A 23839-nucleotide genomic window follows, 5' to 3' on the forward strand; every position below is an offset into this window, starting at 1 on the left:
TATAGTTGCCACGTTTGAAAAACACTGATTTAGACCTATATAACTCCCAGAACTCCCTGGCCAGCATGCCAGCTGGGGAATTATGGGAGTTGAAGTCCACACATCTTAAAGTTGCCACGTTTGAAAAACACTGGTCTAAATTCTAAATCCTCTATTCAGTTAAGGCTTTATCTAGGCTGAGTGACAATATTGCCAAGAATGAGAACTTACAGTTTGTTAAATAGGAGCCAGTTTGCTTCCTTAGAGATGAGGAAACCCTGTCTAGTAGGATGAGGTGAACCAGGGACTCAAGCTCCATTTTTTTTTTTTATTACAGGCAAAATCTGAGTTGGAAAAGTCACAGGTGGGCCCCAAGAGAAATGTAACCATGCTCTAACTGAGTAAGGGCATTTGAAGATGAGCCAGGGACATGAAATACAGCTTTAAGGACCTTAGTTTGAACATTTCTAAGGCAGAGGCATACCTGTGCTTTATTCAGTTTAATTGTTGCAGGAATGTAATCATTGCCTTGATGAGTAGCCTTTTTAAGGTTGGCACTGGAGACTTACAATATTTTTATGAGGATGGAATAAAAAGTTGCTATCTGTTAAAATATGCTGTAAACCTTCCCCCCGTATACATGGCAATCTCAGTCTCAATATTTTAAAGGCAGTTTACATATCAAAGTATTTAATTCCCATAAAAATACAAATCTGGAACAGCAGCAGTTAAAAACCAGCATTAAAACAATTAAGCAATAGTTCAAAGGGTCTGGGAAAATAAAACTTAGTTTGGTACTCAAAGATATGAGTAGGTTTCCTGTAGAGAGCATTCCATACTGGGTGGGGGGACCACTACTGCCACCCCCCCCCCCCAGCAACACTGAAATTTGGCAGCAGAACTCCAACAAGGAGTGGTGCAATTTTCTTTAAGTTGTGGGTGAGCAAAATATCAAGCAAAACATGCCTTTTATAAATAATGCAGTCCCCAGCTGGAAAAATTGTGTGCCCCCAAAGTAGACAATTCTTTGGACACAGTGGCCCAAAATGAGGAAAACATCTGTGCTTTGAACCACACAACTGATTCAGCTGCACAGGCAAGCACTGTGTGGTCCTGCTTAGCAGTTTGGTGGTTGAATTTTAACATCAGTGTTTGATTAGTCTTTGGAGCAGCTGCCTGCCTACTGAGATGCAGTTCTTACCTATGGAATTTACTAGAACAGAGTCTTTAAATAATATTTGACCCAACTGTTTTATGTTTCTTGTAGCACTAAGCATCCAAATTTTAGTTACATGTGGGAGTGGTTGATAATAGAAAATTTCCATGATACAGTGGATAGTGCTCTTTCAGCCTCATTCTATTTAGATCAAGTTTTGTTTCTTTTAATCCTTTCTTTGTTTCAAGGCATGAACTGTCCCCTCCTTTCATACTAATTTACTTGGTGTGCGTGTGTATGTCTGTGAGCTGTGCAATACTGATGACTGTCTCTAATTTTCTGATACTCAGCTGCAGCCATGAAAGTTGCTGTTCTCCAAGAAAATAATTTCAGAGGCAGATTTGAGAAGGTTTTCTTTCTTTTTGACGACAAAGTCCGAATATTATGACAATTTACTCTTGCTGCTTATCCTAAACTATCCAAAATTGTTATAAATTGAAGACTTTTTCATTGATTTCTGACCATGAACATGAATCTTCAAGGATAGCTGAAGTTCTAAGGGGCTCTCACTGGCCAGAAAAAGATGGTTCTGTTGTAATATGAGATGGCCAAGGAGTATGAAAGAGTAAAAGACAAAACCATGGCTAGTCTTTTCTGCAGTGGCTTTCTGGAAGAGCTTGGCTCTTTGACTTGTAGTGAAATGGGTGTCTGGTGATGTTTGCTGACAGCTGTTTTTCTACTTTTGCATAACCTGGATCATTGTGGCCCACGTACATGGTTCCATTTCATCTTCCACATTGTGTAACAAACTCAATCCTGTTTTAATCTCAAATGTCTCTCAGTTGGTGCCTTATCATTCATTTTGAGATCATCAAAGCATTGCTATTTTGCATGCAGAACTAATCAATCACTTTCCCCACTTTCTTTTGCAACTTCTTCAGTTCTTTTTTCTGTCTGCCCTGTAGTAGTAAATTTGCTTTACCATGTTAATCAGTTTTCCATTGTCTCATTTTTCCTCTTCTCCGAATTCAGTGATTTTCCCCCGTGCCCGACAAATCTATTAGTTCTCCTGCAGCAATTCTTCAAAGTTGCAGCCAGCACTTTCCGTACTTATTTCTTGGCCAGAAGACATAACTTGAAAATGGGGTTAATTCTTCTTTTTATTTTTGTGAAACACTTTGGTAAGGAAAAAAAATACGCAGGAGAATAAAATAGCAATAATTTTATTTTTGGTGCTGCAAATCAGTTATAAAACAAATAACCAACTCTTTGAATTGTAATGCTGGAGAAATAGAGATCCACTGAGTTTTACATCTTCCATTTGTATCAATCTTCCTCTCCCAGATTAGTGTATGCTTTTTGTGTTTATGCATTAAAATGTAATTGATTATTGATTATGTGCCATCAAGTCAGTGTCAACACCTAGCGACCACAAAGATAGGTATTTTCCATGTCACTCTGTCCCTCACTTGGTCTTTCAGGTTTTCCAACAGAGCACCCATTGCCACTGTAACTGAGTCCATCCACTTTGCTGCTGGCCATCCTCTTCTCTTTCCTTCCACCTTTCCCAGCATTAGAGCCTTCTTCAGAGAACTAAGTCTTTACAAAATGTTCCAAAGTAGGATAATTTGAGCCTGGTCATTTGTGCATCGAGTGAGAACTCTGAGTTGATTTGTTCAATGATCCATTGGTTTGTTTTCTTGGCTGCCTACAGTATTCCCGGGAGTCTTCTCTAGCAGCAAACTTCAAAAGCATCAATATTCTTCCTATCCTGCTTCTTCAAAGTCCAACTTTTGCTTCCATAGAGTGTCACAGGGATTACTATTGCTTGCACTCTTCTGATCTGTGTAGGTACAGACACATCACGGCATCTGAATGTCTTTTTCAAGGCCTTTGTGGCTGCTCTACCAAGTGCTAGTCTGTGGCAGCTTTCTTGACTGCTTGTTCTTCACTGTTGATCCTAAAAGAGTCTATCTACCACTTCAATATCTTCATTATCAATTCTAAAAAAATGTAATAGGCAACATTTAAAGCATATATTGATTTGGATGCACTCCTACAAAGTCTACGAAGGCACCCACCTTGGAAGGTGACTTCAGTGTTGTGTGAAGCAATTTCAAATGGAAGAATCTACAGGGGGCTGCATGTGAAGAGGAGTGAACATACTCTGCAAAATCTACAGGACTTCCAACCTTGGTGAAGGGACAAAATTCTATGAGGGTGGGGAACAAAGGGCCCTCTGCTAGTGTAACTTCAAGAAGTCTATTTGGCACAACTAATACTGAGGGACTGGGAACTGTAGTTCAGCAGTGTCTTAGGAGTGCCAGGTCCCCTATTTACACTTCCTTTTTTTCTTTCCTTAACACACATATATCTCTGTCTCTATCTCATGCATGTACTGTGTGTTTGCATGTATGTATTTTATTAAGCTTGTATGCTACTCTAATCATTCCTGACTCTGAAGTTACATACCCATTACATATTTGACAATTACAATAAAGAATCACAAAGACAAAAACAACTTCAATATCACTAACACAATCATAATAAATCTCCATGCAACAAGGTACAGGAAGTCTCAATTAAATGGGCACTCCCATTGCAGGAGGGACTGACTCAGAACAGCCAAATTCCAATGGCTTTTCTATGTCCCAGCAGGACTGGGGCCAAATGGATCTCATGGAGAATGCTGTTTCAAAGAAAAGGGGTAGCACTTGAGAAGACTTATCTCCACTCTGCTGGTGACCTTCCCTAAGAGAAGGGATTCCAGAGAGCCCACATTTCTTGATCTCATCAGAGGGTAGATACCATTGGGAGCAGGCTGTGTTGAAAATACACAGGTCTTGGGCTATGAAGGCCTTTAAAGATGACTATAAGCACATTGAATTGCTATTGAAGAAGAAGTGTTACATGGGCAAACTGAGGAATGGCCATAACAACTTGAGTTGCTACATTCTGGACCAGCAGTGGCTTCTGAGAGGTCTTCAAAGGCAATCCCATTTAGAGTGTGTTGTAATAGTCCAAATGAGAGGGAACTGAAGTATGAATGACAGTTAGTGTGGCCTTCTGCTCCAGGAAAGGTTGTAACTGGTGCACAAGATGAAGCTGTGCAAAGGGATCAGTCTGGTCAACCTTCTCTGGTCTCTGCATTCTCCTGGCTGCTCACCTCTGTTCTTATTTTCTGTTGTTGTGCTCCGCTGCTTGGCTTCTACAAGCACACTAGACCCAGGCTTTGCTAGAAGATCCTGCTGCCTCCTCCTTCATAATGCGGATTCTACTTTCTCTTCATTCTCCATGGTTTTTCCTATCTGTATCTCCATGCTCAAACACCATTCCATCATAGAATTATAACACTTCAAATGGGCTTACTTAGTTCAGCTTCCTGTCAACTTTCATTAACCTTCCTCTTGCTTTCTCTAACTTCTGCTAACTTCCATTACTCTCTCCTACAACTTTATTACTTCCTTCGTGTCATCTTAAAAAAAATGTTAACTTTAATTAAAGTTAAATTTACTTGCAATTCCTGAATTCAATTCTGAAATAGCTCCAGGACAACTCTGATAAATCTGCAAAAACTAGAGAAAAACAGATTTATTTATTTAATTTATTTTCTATCCCGCCTTTATTATTTTTATTAATAAGGTGGCAAACATATCTAATACTCCTTCCTCCTTCTCTTTTCCCCACAACAACAACCCTGTGAGGTGAGTTGGGCTGAGAGAGAGGGACTGCCCAAGGTCACCCAGCTGGCTTTCATGCCTAAGAAGGGACTAGAACTCACAGACTTCTGGTTTCTAGCCCGCTGAAGTAGATTCTCTGAGCTAAGAGGCTTTAAAATGACATTCTACATTGTAAGAGGCTTTAAAATGACATTATTCATGTACTACCTAATTTGGTTACAGCTGAAATTGGCCTAAATAACTGGGCAGAGATAATTACTTTTTTGTTCACTTGATTTTAGAGAAAAAAGATACTTTATTTATTTATTTATCTATCTAATTTGTCCCCGCCCATCTCCTCCCATCGGGGGACTCTGGGCGGTTTACAACAATCATTTAAAAACAACCATAAAATACACAGTATAAAAATACAATAACAAATAATATAAATAAAGGTAAAAATAAAGAATCCAGGTGGAGAAAGAATCTAAAACAGTCCAAGTGTGGGAGGAGTGGTCTATAGCAACCATCCCCATGTAGATCTATTCCCCTTTCCACCCCAAGCAAGGCGGCAGAACCAAGTCTTCAGACTCCTCCGAAAGGCAAGGAGCGATGGGGCCAATCTCACCTCCAGGGGCAGCATGGGTTCCACAGGGCGGGAGCTACTGCAGAGAAGGCATGTTTCCTGGACCCCACCAGATGGAATTCTCTTACAGACAGGGTCCACAGCATGCCCTCTCTGCACGATTGGGTGGGGTGGGTTGATGTAATGGGGAAGAGGCAGTCCCTCAGCTAACCTGGCCCCATGCCATGTAGGGCTTTAAAGGTGATAACCAACACCTTGAATTGGACCCGGAAGCAAACTGGTACCCAATGCAGCTCACACAGCAGCAGTGTTACATGTGCCCTTCTGGGGGCACCAAAAACAGCTCGTGCGGCTTCATTCTGGACCAGCTGGAGCTTCTGGATACTTTTCAAGGATAGCCCCATGTAGAGCGCATTGCAATAGTCTATATGAGAGATAACAAGGGTGTGACTGTTCGAAGGGCCTCCTGATCCAGGAAGGGGCGTAACTGGTGCACAGCACTTAGCTGCACAAAGGCTCTCCTGGCCATGGCTGCCACCTGCTCTTTGAGCAGGAGCCGTGAGTCCAGGAGGACCTCCAAGTTACGCACCGGGTCTGTCTGGGGCAGCGCAACCCCATCCAGAACCAGAGATGTTAATGTCCCGGATACGGAAGAACCATTAACCCACAGCCACTTGGTCTTACCAGGGTTCAGTTGAAGCCTGTTGTTCCCCATCCAGGCCCCCACAGCCCCCAAGCATTTGGAGAGGGTGGTCACAGCATCACTTATTTCACCCAGGATGGAGATATACAATTGAGTATCATCAGCATACTGATGATACCTCATCCCATGGTGACGGATGATCTCACCCAGCGTTTTCATGTAGATGTTAAAAAGGAGAGAGGAGAGTACTGATCCCTGTGGCACCCCCCAAAGAAGGGGCCACAGGGCCGATCTCTTCTCTCCTATCAACACCGACTGGGATCGGCCCTGGAGGAAGGAGGTGAACCAGTGTAAAACTACGCCACCCACCAACTCCCTGAGCTGCCCCAAAAGGATACCATGGTTGATGGTATTGAAAGCCACTGAGAGATCAAGGAGAGCGAGGATGGATGCACTGCCTCCATCCCACTCCCGCCAGAGATCATCCATAAGTGCGACCAATGCCGTTTCCATCCCATAACCGGGCCTGAAACCTGACTGAAAGGGGTCTAGATAATCTGTTTCCTCCAGGACCCTCTGGAGCTGCAAAGCCACCACTTTCTCAACCACCTTCCCCAAAAAGGGGAGGTGGGAGACTGGACGAAAATTGTCCAAGACAGTAGGGTCCAGCGATGGCTTCTTGAGGAGGGGGTGCACCAACGCCTCTTTAAAGGTAGCCAGGAACACACCCTCTCCCAAGAATATATTAACCATCACATGGACCCAACCACATGTCACCTCCCGGGCTGCTTTTACTAGCCAGGAGGGGCACGGGTCTAGATGGCATGTGGTGGCATTTACTGTCCGTAGGATCCTGTCCACTTCCTCAGGTCCAACAGGATCAAACTGCTCCCAGATAATAGTTATTGTGTGGGTGGCCGTTGACAACTGAACAACTGAAATAATGACCCCAAACCCATAACAATCTGGAGCATTGACTCCCTTGTGGGCTAAAAGGTATATCCCTTTTATTAGCTCCATCCATAACATTGTTCAAAATAAAAAGAGCCTGCATATTAGCTATTTGGGCCAGACACAGCCATGCAAGATTAATACACCTGTTGATGCCTCAGGATAAATTTAAATCAATCCCTTTCAGTGTGGCAATTATAAAAAAAATACTAATATAAAATTGGATTGTTTGTACTGCCACTAATATTAAAATTTCCAGCTAGGCCTGATAGAAACATCCATGTAAGAGGTGATATAATTAGTAATACACACTTCTAATTTGCTCCTGATCCCTTTGATTCTTGCCTGCAATCACTGCAGGGGAAAATCCATGTTAACAATCAAATAATTTTAGGTTTTAAACTTAATCACAGTGGTAATGCCTGGCTGAGTGCAAGGGTCAAGACTAATAAGCGAGGCCTGTAATTTTGTGGAGACAGATGTCTACAGCCCACCAGACCTGCCTTTGTTTGCAAGGAGTAGCTTGAAGCATGTGTGACGTAAAACTGTTGGGTTCCATGTCCCGGTGGTTAATAAAACCTACAGCAATACTTCATCAGGTAGTAATACAAATGTTGGCTTAGATATTGCAGAATTTAAACTGAAGTCCCTGTTAGCACAACTGCTACTGAACAGAATTTAGCAACTTTCCTGGTTGTTCCAGGAGAAATGTCTGCTAAGCAGAAAGCATGCATTTTCCTCCTCCAACTGTCCCAAGTGGTTAATAGTGCCAAGACTGAGATATGGGGCAATTCAGCAAAACATGAGAAATTGACTCAGTCTGATCCATCCAAATAGGGGTGGATGAGAGCCAGGGAACTGAGACTTAATCCAGGCCAGATGAAGGTACTGTTTGTGGGTTGTGCATCTGTCCAGCTGAGTGATGCCTTGCCTGTCCTGGAGAGGTCCACTAAAGGAGTAGATTCACAGTTTGGGGATGCTCCTGGGTGAATCACTGTCACTAGAGGCCTTGGTGCCTTTTATCAGTTTCAGCTGATTTACCAACTGTGACCTTACCTGGACAGAGACAGCCTTGCATCAGGTATTTGCACTCTGGTAACTTCCTGCTTTGATTGCTGAAACGTGTTGTACGTGGGGCCGCCTTTGAAAACCGTCTGGGTACTTAGTTCAAAACAGGGTGGTGGGAATGGTCATTGGGACTGGCTGATGAACACATGTATTATGCTGATTCTTCTTCACTGGCTACTAGCCTGTTTCCAGACCCAATGCAAAGCCTGGTTTTGAACTTTAAAGCCCAAAACAGCTTCGGGCCAGGTTACCCAAAGGAGTGCCTTTTCCTGTATGTATCTATTCAGACTTTTTTTTTTTTGTGGTGCCTTCAAGTCAGTGTTGACTCCTGGCAACTGCCTGGACTAGTCCCTGCAGTTTTCTTGGCAAGATTTCAGAAGTGGTTTGCCATTGCCTCCTTCCTAGGGCTGAGAGAGAGGGATTGGCCCAAGGCCACCCAGCTGGCTTTGTGCCCAAGGCAGGACAAGAACTCATGGTCTCCTGGTTTCTAGCCTGATGCCTTCACCACTGCACCAGACTGACTCTCACTCAGACCTTAAGATTTCCTAATGAGGCCCTCCTCCAAGTCCCCACACCAAAGAAGTCAGGTGGGGCTCTAAAAGGAAGAGAACCTTTTCTGTGGTGGCCCCATTGATGGAATTCCCTCCCCAGAGAGGCTTGACTAGCACCTAATATCGTTTTGGCACCAGGTGAAGGCCTTTTTTATTTTATCAGGCTTTTAAACTGGATTTTAACTGGATTTTGATTATATTTTAATTCATATGATTTTAGTTTTGAATCACCACTTTACAGTAGCCTAGTTTATATGAAGATTTTATTTTGCATTTTATTTTTATTGGATATGCTTTTACTGAAGTTGTACTTTTTAGTGTGTTTTGTTTATTGTAAATCACCCAGAGACCTTCAGCTGTTGGGTGTAAGTAAGTAAATACCTGCATGCTTGTTGGAGCAAGAATTGAGCAAAGCCTGTGCTCGTAAAACAATTTAGCACGGTCCATGTCTATGCTATTCTTCCATGAAGAGAGAAACTGGTTAGCAAAAATTAGGAGTGACAAGAGACCCCCTAATACAATTTAATTTTAACTGGCAAATTCTCAAATGAGGAACGACCCAAGAAGATGAGATACATAGCAGGGAATGTGAAATATGGTACTTATAAATTTAGTTTGAATTTTTTCTAAGGCCAAGAAGTTGTACACACAGTAATTTGTACTGTAAAGCAAAAGGCTCAATACCTTGTCCTTAAGAGCTTTACTGCTTCAAGGGACAAAATTATTGCCTCTGCCAGCTAGAAAATTGAATGGTTATGTTGGATGACTTTGGGCTCAAGCAATTAAAGCTTTTGTTTGGTTTCCTAGTAAGGAAAATTCAAAGACTCTTTCAAATCCTTTATTTGTTCAATACTTATAATATCCATTTTTCAATTATGCTTGCATGCACTACTCTTCTTGGTAAATACAATGACTTTAGTTCTGATAAAATTAAAGTCCTGTTCTTCCCTGGCTGCAATAAGCCGCTAGCACTTGGAAAATCCACCTTCGGCCTATCGAGGTAGAAGATAAAATAATTGTATTGTCAGCATATAAAATGAAGGACATGGTTTTACTTGCCAAGGACAGAGAATGGAGCTTTTTTTTTTTTGACAGAGCTTGTGTCATGAAATGAATATGGACTTCGGATAATAAGGGAGTAAGTAGGCACCTTTTGGATGGGTACTGGATTGGACAAGCCTCCAGGAGTGGCGTACCTAGTCCGCATAGAGGGGTTTTCATGTGTTATACTAATTAATCATAGCACTCTATGGTAGGATTCTGGGCCTCAAATCATAGACAACCACACAAATAGGGGCCTAGAGTGCTCCATCCATGTCTCTGATTGAGTTTAAACTCTCAGCCCCCAAGGCATCTTTGGGGGAAGCATTTGTTTATTAATCAACTTCAGTCACCAAAGTCACTTTAGGTAGCTTATGCATCAGGGTTAAAGTAATAGCACCAGACTAATAAGATCAGTGACCAAACTGCAATAATAAGTCAGGCACATCAGGGTGAAGAAACCCAGTCATAATCAAAGACCTAAATGCACAATTATCTCACCCTGCCTTTGGGCCTTCTGAAAAAGGCAGATTTTACAGCTTTGTAAAAGTACAGGAGAGTTGGGTCCATACAGACCTCAGAGGGAATGCTATTCCATCTTTATGAAGAATATCCTGTTAGAAGAAGGCCGTAAGCATCCAATTCCAAATAATTTACAGGTAGTTCTTGTTTAGCAACCACAATGGGGACTGGCAACTTGGTTATTAAGTGAAGTGGTCGCTAAGTGAAACTGCAATTGTGCTTATGATCTTACTTCGGCTTTTGTTTGCTTTACAGACCTACAAAGGTCATAAATGTGAGGATTGGTAGCAAAGTTACTTTTTCATGACTGTCGTAACTGCGAATGGTTGCTAAATGAGGCAGTCACTAAATGAGGACTACCTGTATTTGTAGAGTTCCAGTCAGATGTGTGGTTTATTGCGTTACCTAGCCTACCTCAAGGGGTTACCTCAAGCCTGAATGAATTTAGCTATTGCAACAACATATTCATGGTTGAATCAATGAGTTCCAGAGGGTTCTAGATGGTGTTTTGTTGTGCTTCATCCATTGGAACTAGTCAATTTTTGGAGGCTGATAGCACTTCCTACGCCCTCCATATTTTGAATGGACTGTTTAAGTTGGGAAACCCTCACCAACTTAATGGCAGCTGGGACAGGTTTGAGGACTATCTTCTAGAACTGATAGTGAAGCCAAATTCCAAATTAATCAGAGCTGATGATTTTAATGCCAGACATATGCCCCGGTGATGAGGCTCTTCACTCCAATGAAGATAATTTGCACCTCTTAACTAATAAGCCATGGTGCCTATAGCTGCATCATTCAAATGAAAAGATAACTAAGTATGGAAAGTGAAGATGGGCCCACCTGACTATGAAATTTGATTTCTTGAACTGGTTGCTGTGGACCCTGAAGGGAAATTAACCATTTGGGGTGCTAGAAGTGACAATACTAATATGTGAATATCCCCAAATTTAGCAAGCAGAATTATAGATGTTTTGCCCTAGATAATAATAATTGCCTTTTTATTGTTATACTTGCTTATAAAACTCCAGTTTGCAGATTTATACACCCAGAGGACCATCCGAGTCAAGGTCCCTCAGATAAGGAGGCCCAGAAAGAGCTTCTCTATACATGTCACTTTTTCTTTCTTTGATTTCACTTGTTCCTTCATGCACTTTACCGTTAACTCTTCTTCCAGTACATGATCCAATCTTCTACATGCCGTGGTCATCATTATATGGTGTCATAGATATTGACTTTTGGTACTGACAGTCAAGGCATCCATATGACTCATGTCACATGCACTGTTCCCTGCTAAAGACAAGGATAATACTGATCAGCATTGGCACATTTTGGTCAGTATGCTAGAAGTGCACCCTATGCCTAGGTTTACTCCCAGCATGCTCAGAACATGGTATTTTATGCACGCTAGGATCTGGGATCTAAGGACTATCTCGCAAACTAAGATACCATTTTTTGCAGCATCCTGACAGAAACTCAGGAGGCTTGACTCAACGAGCCAAGACAAATAAAAGGTGACAATATGGAAACAGCCCAAGTATCGAATAGAGTTTTCGAATGTTATTTTATTAGTTGAAAATATTGTTAAGAGTGAAATTCATAAAACTGGGGTGCAAGAAGATGCAGCACATGTTGTAGTCATGAAACAGGATGATTTCAGTTAATTTTGGGCCCCATGTTTATCTATTTTACCCTGGAAGGAATAGATAAAGTGATGACCAAATTGGCCTTAAATTACAGGGATATATCTGTAATGGTAGGTTGTAAACCAACTGATATAGTTCAGTATAGATGGTCTACCTTTGACAATTTATGATGGGTGTATGAATGGCAACCTCACTTACATCTTTATTTTGCAGGTGAAGCTTTAAAGATAACAGCAAAAAAATTCATGGATGATCCTTGTAACTTATCTAAAAGAGAGGCCGTGGTACAAATAGCCCGTGGTCTTCTGGCTGCTGTTACAAGACTTCTTATTCTGGCAGATATGATCGATGTTTCATACCTGTTGCAACATCTAACCACAGTGAGTAGCTACCATGATCAGCAAATGGACTAGACATCGCAAGTTTCTTACTCTGTGTGGGTGATGTATAAATAGCTATTGAATTAAAGTCCTCTTGCTAGTAAGGTATGGGACTTGGAGCTATTGATCAGGGAAGAGGGAGACAGAGTTTGAATGAACTCGGTTCACATCTTTATATGAAATGCAACAAAAATATGATATATACACACACACACATATTAAAAATTAATTAACTTGAAGGTAGCCTAGTGGAAAATTTTCCTGCGCTAGCTAGTAAATGTAGCTCCTGATATTAACATCTTAATCTATCCGATGCCTAACTAACAGCCTGTCATATACCTGTATTGTTTTTATGGATTTAAGTTATTAAGAAATGTATATGCTGCCTTATCCTTTAGTGGCTCACAAAGAAGGTAAGTAATTTTGATCTAATGCTTATATCCCATTAGGATACAGCCATAGGACACTGCTTCCTGTGTAGCCTTGTTATTGCCCTTATTCTTGTAATTATCTGCCAACTAGAGATTGGAAAAAGTTGAAGAGAGTTTTCTTGAGTTTACCAACATCTTACTTTTGTAGAGGCAGATTTAGCACCCCAGCTTCTAGATGAAATTTGCTTCCATAATATATGTGAGGTTTTCCTTTCTTTAATATTTGTGTAGATATTGTAACTTGTTAATATATGTCCTTGATAGTATCTATGAAATAAAAGCTGAGATGCTCAGTACAGAAGATAACATCTGAATGCTGCTTATAAATATCTCCGTCCCTCAAATGTCTTTTTCATGCTTGCCTTTATACAGCACATTGTTCAGATTCTTGCAAAGACAAGGTCAGGATAACTGTGTGTATCCAGGTGAGGCATTTATTGTACAGTCATCTCACTCCGTTTTCAAGATTGCAGGGGGGATCCAGTTAATAATTTAGAATCCCCGTTTTTCTACCACTCATTCCTGGCAGGGTTGGCCATAGATGATAACAGTCCTGAGCTAGTTGGTTTAAAATGGTTGTTCCTCAACAGCCTTTTAAAGACTAGAACTTCGTTTTCCCTAGTTTAGCAGCAATCTGAGTCAACCAGCTGTTGCCTCTGGGGATGCAGCTCATGAGGGAAACTGAGTTTAGGATGGTATAGTCCCCTACCAGCCACTGTTTTTGTGAATATGCCCAAAAGGCTAATCTATATGAACATTTTATCTGATCACCGTGACATCAACTTCTTTCACAAAGCATATGAGGTACTCACCAACACATCCTCTTGATGTGTTTCCCCAAAGTGTTCCATATTTTCCCCTCCAGATTCCTTTTTAGGTGGTTCTATTAGAAGATTAGCACTTCTGTGCACCAACCAGATAAAATCTACTTTAGCCTCATCTAGGGTTGCGGAATGTCTGGCAAAAGGAGGACATGTCCTCCTCTTTGTCCTCATGTCCTCTGTCTGGCAGGCATAGCCTTACAATGAATATTGTCTGGCTTTTGGAGTGTCTTTCTTTCTTTTAAAAAAAAAATTGGACTGTTTTCACAACAGTAGTCATTCAAACTTCTGTGTATTATGATCTTGTAAATTGCCTGCTTCTTTCTTTCCCTTGTCCGTTAACAGAATTGATAGCCTAGATTTATGTTATTTAATTTATTTCCTGATTCTACCAATCGGCTTCAATCCAGCCCCTTCTGATCTATGTTCATTGGAGTCTGTAGAACATATGACTCATCAATATGTTTCTATGGTGAAATTTGAAAAGCGCCTTGTCAATTCTATATTATCGCTGGCGTATGTTCTTAAAAATATTTATTGAAAAAATATTGCAACTGAAAAACCAGTCTTTCTGATGCTGGAAAAAGTCATTCCATATAAATGTAGGCCTAAGTATATCTTTTGGCACTTTTTTACTATAATTTTTTTCACAGATACCAAGAAAGTTAAACAGAGTGTCTTCCTTTTCATCCCATTTGTCCTCCTTTTCAGTTTTCTGTGTCCTCCTTTGCCTGTTCAGATACTGCAACTTGTAACCCTGGTCTCACTGTACTCTACCTGTAACTGGCAGAAGTTGTAGACCAACACATTGGTGGGCAGAGCAAACCTACCTCACCCCAAGGAATGCCACAGAGTGCCACACTTTAGTTAGCTGAAGAAAATAAAAGATAAATGAAGAAATCTTGTGACATCACAAGGGTTAATTTCCAAAAGGGGAGAAAGCAGTGAGCTCTGAGATAGGGGGAAAGAAAATTTCCAGGCTGGAGATCAGGTTGTATGTATGTGTGCATGTTTAAACTGCAGTCAAAAATATATGAGCATCCATGCAGTTCGTTTTTAATATGTAAACTTTATTTCTGCACAGACATTTAGTAAACTTAATGTGGCAGCAGCTGAAGCCTGCAACTATAGTAGTATAAGTTGAACAAACAAACAAAGTAACCTTTCTAATATTTCCTACTCCTTTCATAATATTATGTATACTGTATGTTACCTACAAAGATCAAAATTGTGCAAGCCATGGTATTCCCTGTGACATTCTATGGAAGTGAAAGTTGGACTCTGAAGAAGCAGGATAGGAGGAGTATTGATGCTTTTGAACTTTAGTGTTGGAGAACGCTCCTGAGAATACCGTGGACAGCCAAGAAAACAAACCGATGGATCATTGAGCAAATCCACCCAGGGTTCTCACTCGAGCACAATGACCAGGCTCAAATTATCCAACTTTGAACATATTATGCCAAGACCTAGCTCTCTGGGGAATACTCTAATGCTGGGAAAGGTGGAAGGAAAGAGAAGAGGATGACCAGCAGCAAAGTGGATGGACTCAGTTACAGTGGCATGGGTGCACCCTTGGAAGACCTGAAGGACCAGGTTAGGGACAGATCATCATGGAGAAAATCTATCTTTGTGGTCACTAAGAGTTGACACCAACTTAATGGCACATAATCAATCAATCAATCAGTCAATATTGTATGTGATATAATTCCTCCTACTGACCCCAAGACAGTCTGAATTTATACTTTACATTAAACCATAAGGTAGTTCCTTTGGCTTTGGGTATTGTGTAAACTCAGGCACTGTGGTTTATGTCTTTCTCTGTTCAGTAATTCCAGCTAATTGTGGTTTCTTCAATAAACCATAGTTAAGAGAACTATATGTGTGAAGTAGCTACAGTTTTACTTACTCCATATTAATATCAGGCTTGGATAGAATGATTACTATTTAGACTGGTTTTGATAAAATTTAGTTTATGTAAAGTTGGAAACGAATAAAATTTAGCCAGTCGTGCCACTTTCTAGGGAATCAATTGGAGAGAAACACTGCTTTGGTGTGAGGATCTCAATTTGGCAGGGAGGCTAAGTTGTCAAAGTGTTTGACTACCAGTTTCTTCCCTAAATTCGATGACAAATTAACCTATTTGCAAAACTGTGTAGTGTAAACTTTAATAATCTTTCAAATGATATGGATACCCTATACACTATAATTTCACGCACTGCATATTTCAATCCAGACTGGATATGTGTTGGATATCAAAAAAGATAAATAGTTTGCTAAAACCCATTTAAGGTTTTAGTTCTTTTTTCCCCACATTTTGCACATTTACCAAATCTCTTCCTTGATCAGCAGTTTCATTCTGTAGTGAACAACATAACCTTTAAAATTAATTTTGGTTCAGTGATCAAACCTCCTATTTTATCCTATGAAAATTGCAAAACCTCTGAGCCGTGGAACTGGGAAGCACAGAAGCTCCTCATTTGCTCTCAGATGATTAATGACACGTCTTCCAGCTAAAATCCTTGTGAAGAAGTCCTATAATATATTGGTGCTACCGTTGTATTAGAACACACTTCAGGGAAAGCTTTACAGGCATATATAAAATACATTGTCTTTTTAATTGATGACCACTAGCAACCATTCTGAGACAGATGCCATGAAGCTGGTGCTGGTGTTCAGGGCTTCTGAAACACTGCTCAAAATCAAATGCTTTTCTTTTTTTTTTTGCGGGGGGTGGGGGTGGGATCAGGACTGCAGTTAAGAATAATTCAATTGCCTGAGGGAGCTCTAAAACATAATTATGAAAGTTAAAGACACTGGAGAGAGAGAGGGAGAGAGAGAGAGAGAAAGCTAAGTCAGAACTCATTAGAGATTTCAATTGTATTACAGTTTGGCCCTGGATGGCAGTAAGTAAGATGCTTGGTGGTGATTTAACACTACATGCTGGAGTTACCCTGGAAGACTTAGCCTGTTTTCTAATTAGTAGTAAAGGTAAAGGTTTCCCTTGACATTAAGTCCAGTCGTGTCCGACTCTAGGGGGCGGTGCTCATCTCTGTTTCAAAGCTGAAGAGCCGGCGTTTGTCCGTAGACACTTCCTCCGTGGTCATGTGGCTGGCATGACTAAGCGGAATGCCGTTACCTGCCCGCCGAAGCGGTACCTATTAATCTACTCACATTTGCATGTTTTCGAACTGCTAGGTTGGCAGGAGCTGGGACTAGCAGCGGGAGCTCACCCCGTCACGCGGATTCGAACCACCGACCTTCCGATCGGCAAGCTCAGCAGCTCAGCGGTATAACCCGCAGCGCCACTGCGTCCCTAATTAGTACAATAACATAAAAAGTGCCGCTGGAAGATGAAATAAGAATGCTTGAGCACTAAAACACACACACACACAAATACACACAGAGTACATAAATACATACACACAATTCCTTACACAGAACCGAGTTGAGAAATATGCTGGGCACTGTGGGAGAAGATTATACAGCTGTCTAATATGCTTTAGAAGGACACACACACATGTACACACACACACACAACAGAGGGTTTTTTTCCCTCAACAATGCTATATTTTTAGAAAATGGAAAAAAGAAGATTGTGCTATTCTTTGGTACATATTTCTGAAAGTTTTCACAACATGGTAAAATGATGAATGTTTTCAATAATTTTAGTACTTTCTAACAATCTAAATAACAAAGGAACTGAAAGCATTTTAGAAACACTGAGAGCACACGCAATTACTTAAGATTGGTGATTATTACCGTAAAAAGCACAGTAGCAGAACAAGTCTATAACTCCAATAGGAGTGTTGGTTCTAAACAAAATTAGTACAATATGGGTGCTTCTTGGCCAAGGATTTCTGCTATTGGAAATCTGCTCCCTATCCTGATCAAACAAATTATTTTGTCAGCTTTACAAAATAATTTTTAGTTAGACAGGCTACTTGATTTTGATTCCCCTTCATATTTGGATCTTACTGTGCAAAGAACTATCCGTCTTTTGTGACTGATGCATTTGATTGTTTTCATTAACTTCATAGCTGGCATTCCAGGCAATTTTCTGAAATAGTGGCTTGGAATTGTTAGCAGAATACTGTTCCCATGGAAGTTTGGTGTCTTATTGCATCAAGGCCCTCTAGTTATGTGTCAGCAGATGATTGATTTGGTTGGTCTTATTCATCTGGAAGCTGTTCTTCCAGGCTGTTCTGCTAACCCTGGGGGTTATAGAGGAGTTAATACAAATATAATATTGAAAGAATTATAATTCTTAAAAATCCTCATTTATCTCTACTACATCCCATTGTTTCTGGCATCAGGTGGCTATTGCAGTTCATTCCATTCTGGCAGTGTTTCTCAACCTTGGCAGCTTTAGGAGGTGTGGACTTCAACTCCCAGAATTCCCCAGCCAGCATTTTGGCTGGGGAATTCTGGGAGTTGAAGTTTGTACCTCTCAAAGCTGCCAAGGTTGAGAAACACTGCATTCTGGCTTTTATATGACAATTGTTGATCAGACAAAAAATGCAAGATGCCAGAGATTCAACCTCAGGCAGAAAGGATGTTAGAAGACAGTGGTGCCTTTCGGAGGACAAAATCAAGGGTGCCCCACAATTGTATCCCAGGCTACCCAGACTAGCTTGATGCTGGGGATTTAATTTTTGCTTTAGTATTTCCATGACTGATGCTTTTCTTCCCACTGCAAACTCAATTTTCTGCTGAAGCATCACAGCTTACTGCCATTCAGAGTAATCGTCTTCTCCATCAATTCTAGCACACTAGCATTTGAAACATTCTTGTTCTTAACAGGGCATTTATTTTTCTATGTTTATATTCTCAGCAGAGGATTCAGATAACAGACTTTCTGTTTTTCCACTGTTAACAATCATTCCAATTCCACAGTTGTATTAAAAATAAAGTTTTGATCAAGCATCATGTCTTCCTAATAATTATGAACTATTTTTGTGGATTGTGTCTTTTTTATAGCTCTACTAGTCAAATGTGTGGGGTGGGGAGGCCTGACTTGTCCTCATTTTCCAAATGTATTCTTTACCTTGTTTGACTGTTTCATTTTTCTCTGAAATAGTGCCTGGGAAAACAACCTCTAAATGCTTTGCAAGCAGCATGTTGCCTTTCTTTATGGAAACTACGATTTTTTCTTTCTTTTGCACTCCTCTCTGTATTTTCCACTGCACACAGCCCTTCCACGAGTCCTTTGGTTGTCAGGCTACAAACGTCATCTCTTGACTCAGACTCAAATTTAATTCTTCTGGTCCTTCATGTATAGGAAGTGTGGGAATCAGGGGTTTCCGCAGGGTATGGTAAAAAAAGTCTTTAGGGCTTTCTGTTTGTTAAAAAAGCTGAAGGGCCACAGGCGTAAAGTGCAGACCAGAGGAAAAGGGCATTGGCCAAGGAGCTGAGAAATACAATTGCTGAGTGAGTTTGCTTTCTTCCGCTTTTTGCCTTGACCTTCAGTATAATTTTTATTCTTTCCCTTCCTACTTCACATTCTCCCAAAGTGAAACAGTGCAACAATTCCTGAGTGAATTGAGACTAATTTAAATATAATTCTGAAGCACAGCCAATCTCCAGGTGTCTGGGAACCCTAGGGCAGTGTTCCTCAACCTCGGCAACTTTAAGATGTGTGGACTTCAACTCCCAGAATTCCTCAGCCAGAATTCTGGGAGTTGAAATCCATGAGGCCAATTAGTTTTTTACGGCATCCTTGTAACCATTGGAAAATTAATGGGGGTAATTAATGGGGGTAAACTGAGTCAGTTCCTGTATCCAGATCAGAGCATGCATGCACACCACTCTGTTCAGCTAGCAAAAATACAGCTTGATGTTTATTTATTAAGCATGAGCAAACATCCAAAAAGAATCAACTGGCAAAATGGGGGGAAAGGCAGGCAAAAATAGGGATAGGATGAGATGTGAACAACAAACAAGAATTCACATATTTCTGTCCCTCTCTCTCTCTCTCTCTCTCTCTCTATATATATATATATATATACAGAGAATTTTCTAGAGCCTCTGGAAACAATACTTCAGAAGGAGTCTGGTAGCTCCTTTTCTGGCAAACACATTTTATTAAAAGGCAAAAGCTTTCACAAGCTCTAGCTCATGAACATTTATGCCTTTTAATAAAATTGGTTGGTTGAAAAAGGTGCTATCAGAGTCCTGATTTTTTTTAAGCCGTAGACTAACATGACTCTCCTTCTACAATAGAAACAATATTATGGATAATTAAGATGGACAGTCCCAAAGGGGTGTTGAGGTTTTCCTACTAACAGATTAAGACTGCTATTGTATCAAATCATTTTGGCCAGGTGAAGGGGTTGTATTAGATTGTCTCCTCTCACGTGCTTCATGCAAATAGCCTGGGGGAGGGGAGAATCCTGCCCGGACTTGTCTTTTCACTTCCTCTTTTTCTCTCTGCTGGAAATGTAGCTCAGCAAGGCTTGCTCCAAACGGAGCTAAGTACTTTAAATGTTTTGCTTTTGTTTTTTGTTTTCTGTAAATAAATTAGTTTTATAGAAATGCTTGGTGTGTGACTTTTTTGACCTCTCCTGGGCTAAAGGCTTTCCCAGCATTCTGCAACAGGTTATGTGCCCAGTAAACAACGCAGTAAAACCCAGAGAGAAAAGAGAGGTCAGCTCCACACCTCATGCACAATTTAAAGGCAGGTAGCAAAGACCTGTGAAGATTTTCTTTGGAGCCACCTGGAGATTTTCCAGCAACTGCCGGTCTGCAGGACTTAGAAGCTAGCTGAGGTGACTTGCAAAAGAAGGAAGAAGCCATGGCTACCTCCCAGCCCTCAGCGATGCCTCTGGAGCGCCTATCAGAGACCAACTATTTGAATTGGGCCCTGAAGATGGAGATGTATCTTCGCAGAGAGAATCTTTGGCTGCCAATTGGTGAGCAAACCCCCCAAAATCCCAATGCTGAATGGCTGAGACAGGATGAGCGGGCTAGAGCCACCATTATCTTGGGAGTTGAGGACAATCAGCTAGTCCACGTGCGAGGCATGCAGTCTGCAAAGCAACTTTGGGACGCTTTGAGAGACTTATATGTAAAGGCAACAGCAGGGAGTAAAGTTACTCTGACGAAAAAGCTGTACAGAGCCTACCTTGCAGAAGGAGATAGCCTTCCTGAGCACCTGCATTTTATTCAGCAGCTGTATGTTGAGTTGCAGGAGAGAGGAATGGAATTTATACCTCTCACAAAATCCTATATCCTCCTGTCCTCACTAAATGAAACATGGGACACGCTGATTTGTACCCTGGAGGCTATGCCTGAAGCAGACCTCACCCCATCGTATGTTACACAGCGCTTACTCGCTGAATGGGAGAAGAGAGAGGAAAGATCCCCCCCCCCCATCTCTTCTGGAAAGCTGCAATACCAGAAAACGAGGGAAAAGAAGGGAAAGGAATCTGAGGCCACAGCACTAGCCAGCCAGCGATGCTTCACTTGTGGTTCAGCTGGACATTTGCAAAGAGACTGTGCCATGAGACCCAAGAGTAGAAAGACAGAGCAGAAGAACACAAGGGCAACACAGAAGAAAGCTCTTCAGACAACCCAAATTGCACAGGTTGCTGAGAAGGGTAATTCTGATGTATGGGTGTTAGATTCTGGGGCCAGTTGTCATTTATGTAATTGTAAAAGCTCTTTTGTGTCACTGTCTAAAACTGAAAGACAAAGTGTATCTTTGGCTGATGGGTCTGTCACCAAAATTATGGGACAAGGTGACTTGTATTTATCCTGCTTAGGAGAAACTGTAAAAGGTGTGTTGTATGTGCCAAATTTACAATCAAACCTTTTATCTGTGGCACAATTGGCTGCAACAGGGTATATCATAACATTTAAGAAAAATGGTTGTGAGATACGTAAAAATGGGAAATTGTGTGCTACTGGTATGTTAAAAGACTCCTTGTACATTGTGCAAAATGCAAGGAAGCCAAGCTGCAAGGCTGCAGTTGGTAACACTCCATATCATGACCAATGTGTACACCTGATGCACAGGAGATTTGGTCATGCTAATATCAAGTATATAGCACAAATGCCACAGCTGTGTGCTGACCTAAAGATAAAACCCTGTGATAAATACTTAGATTGTGTAGTTTGCAAAGAATGCAAAACACTAAAAGCTCCTGTGAGTAAGCACAGTGACAGAGTTACAACTAGACCTTTGGAAATTGTACACTCTGATATTATTGGTCCTTTTGCTCCAAGTCTTGGACAAGCAAGGTATGCAATGACCATCATTGATGATTTCTCAAGATACACATTTATCTACATCTTAAAACATAAAGATGAGGCATTTGAGAAATTTAAAAGTTTTGTGACATGGGCAAATGGAAAATTCCCTAGGCCTGTATCTGCACTCCAATGTGATAGAGGAGGAGAATACCTTTCTCACAAATTCAGAAGGTTCCTAGTGGAAAAAGGGATAGAACAAATTCTTTCTAACCCGTACACCCCTCAGCAAAATGGTGTTGCTGAAAGAAAGGGCAGAACCTTGCAAAATGCGATGGAATGCATGTTAAAAGATTCACGATTATGTTTTAAGTTCTGGGGAGAAGCTTTATCGACTGCTTGTTATGTTCAGAACAGGTTGTATAACTCTATGATTCAGGACACTCCATTCCATTTGTTTTATGGTGTGAAACCAAAGGTAAGCCATCTTAGAGTGTTTGGTAGCACTGCATGGGTTCACATTCCAAAACAGCAGAGAAGGAAAGGAGGCCCCACAACAAAGAAAGCCATCTTTGTTGGCTATGAACAAAGCCAGAGGAGCTACAGGTTCATAATGGGAGAGAAATTAATAATTAGCAAAAGCGCTTCTTTTGCTGAACAAAACTGGGGGAGATTAAATTCTAGCTCTCCAGTTGAACTGACCACCACAAGAGAACAGCAAGGACTTGCTGATGGTGATCTTTTGCCTGATGAGGACATTAAACCAGAAAAGCAAATTGAAGATCTGTCTGATGAGATAGATGCTTCTCAGGAAAGTGATAGGAGTCAAAATTTAAGCCCTGTATTACCTCGCAGATCTCAGAGGAGTAATAAAGGCGTTCCTCCATCACGTTTTCAGGCTGAAACAGTAAAGGCTTTTCACATATTCACAGAACCTGAATCTTTAGAACAAGTGAATGCTTTACCACCTGAGATTGCACAAAATTGGCATTCTGCCATGCAACAGGAATTAGCATCCTTGAAAGAAAATAAAACATGGAAACTGGTAAATCTACCTCCCAATGAACGCTGTCTGGGTTGTAGGTGGGTTTTCAAACTGAAAAGGGATGCTGATGGCAAAATCCAAAAATATAAAGCAAGGTTGGTTGCAAAAGGGTTCACTCAAAGGAAAGATTTAGACTTTGACAAGACTTTTGCACCAGTTACTAAAGGTGAATCAATTAGATTACTGTTAAAAGTTGCTGCACTCAAGGGAATGTCAGTTAACCACTATGACATTCAAACTGCATTTCTCTATGGTGATTTAGACCACAGATTATACATGCAGCAACCCCCTGGCTATGAAAAAGGGGAGAGACTAGTCTGTGAACTGCAGAAGTCAATCTATGGGTTAAAACAAGCTGCTAGATCCTGGAACCAAAAAGTAGATGAAAAGCTGCAGAATTTTGGTTTTGAAAAAGGAAAAGCAGATCCCTGTGTATATATGAAGGACAAACAAGGCTGTATGTATCTGTGCATTTATGTTGATGATTTGCTGCTGTTCACATCAACAGAAAAACAAAGGCTTGATTTTGAAGCCTGCATGAAAAGCCATTTCACATTAAGAAGCCTTGGAATTATAATAACCTAGGTTTGGAAAAACACAGGAAGAACAATGGTAACTTTCTGTTAAACCAAAGGGGAGATAATGGTAATGTGAATGGAAAGACATATAAAGTCAGAGAAGATTGGTTATGCATCTTAATCTGTAGTGTAAAAAGGGGAGTGTTGAGGTTTTCCTACTAACAGATTAAGACTGCTATTGTATCAAATCATTTTGGCCAGGTGAAGGGGTTGTATTAGATTGTCTCCTCTCACGTGCTTCATGCAAATAGCCTGGGGGAGGGGAGAATCCTGCCCGGACTTGTCTTTTCACTTCCTCTTTTTCTCTCTGCTGGAAATGTAGCTCAGCAAGGCTTGCTCCAAACGGAGCTAAGTACTTTAAATGTTTTGCTTTTGTTTTTTGTTTTCTGTAAATAAATTAGTTTTATAGAAATGCTTGGTGTGTGACTTTTTTGACCTCTCCTGGGCTAAAGGCTTTCCCAGCATTCTGCAACAAGGGGGAGGCCTTTAGTTACTCCACTCCTAACCCTTTTATGTACACAACAGCAGCAGAACAGAGATGGAAAGGAGGACACCAGGTGACCCCTCCTCTATTCTATGCCATAAACGCAACCAT

At 40.9% G+C, this 23839-nt stretch overlaps 1 protein-coding gene across 1 annotated transcript in view; it reads left to right on the forward strand.

Annotated features, from left to right (window-relative positions):
• CTNNA3 (catenin alpha 3) overlaps window positions 1–23839 on the forward strand; it is a 781530-nt gene that overhangs the window by 33172 nt on the left and 724519 nt on the right. Inside the window, exon 4 of the mRNA XM_063307559.1 lies at window positions 12016–12182. Coding sequence (XP_063163629.1) covers window positions 12016–12182 — 167 coding nt within the window. The remainder of the gene's footprint in view (window positions 1–12015; window positions 12183–23839) is intronic.

This window comes from Candoia aspera, chromosome 6 (assembly GCF_035149785.1).
Source record: "Candoia aspera isolate rCanAsp1 chromosome 6, rCanAsp1.hap2, whole genome shotgun sequence".
In the NCBI taxonomy this organism is placed as follows: domain Eukaryota; kingdom Metazoa; phylum Chordata; class Lepidosauria; order Squamata; family Boidae; genus Candoia; species Candoia aspera.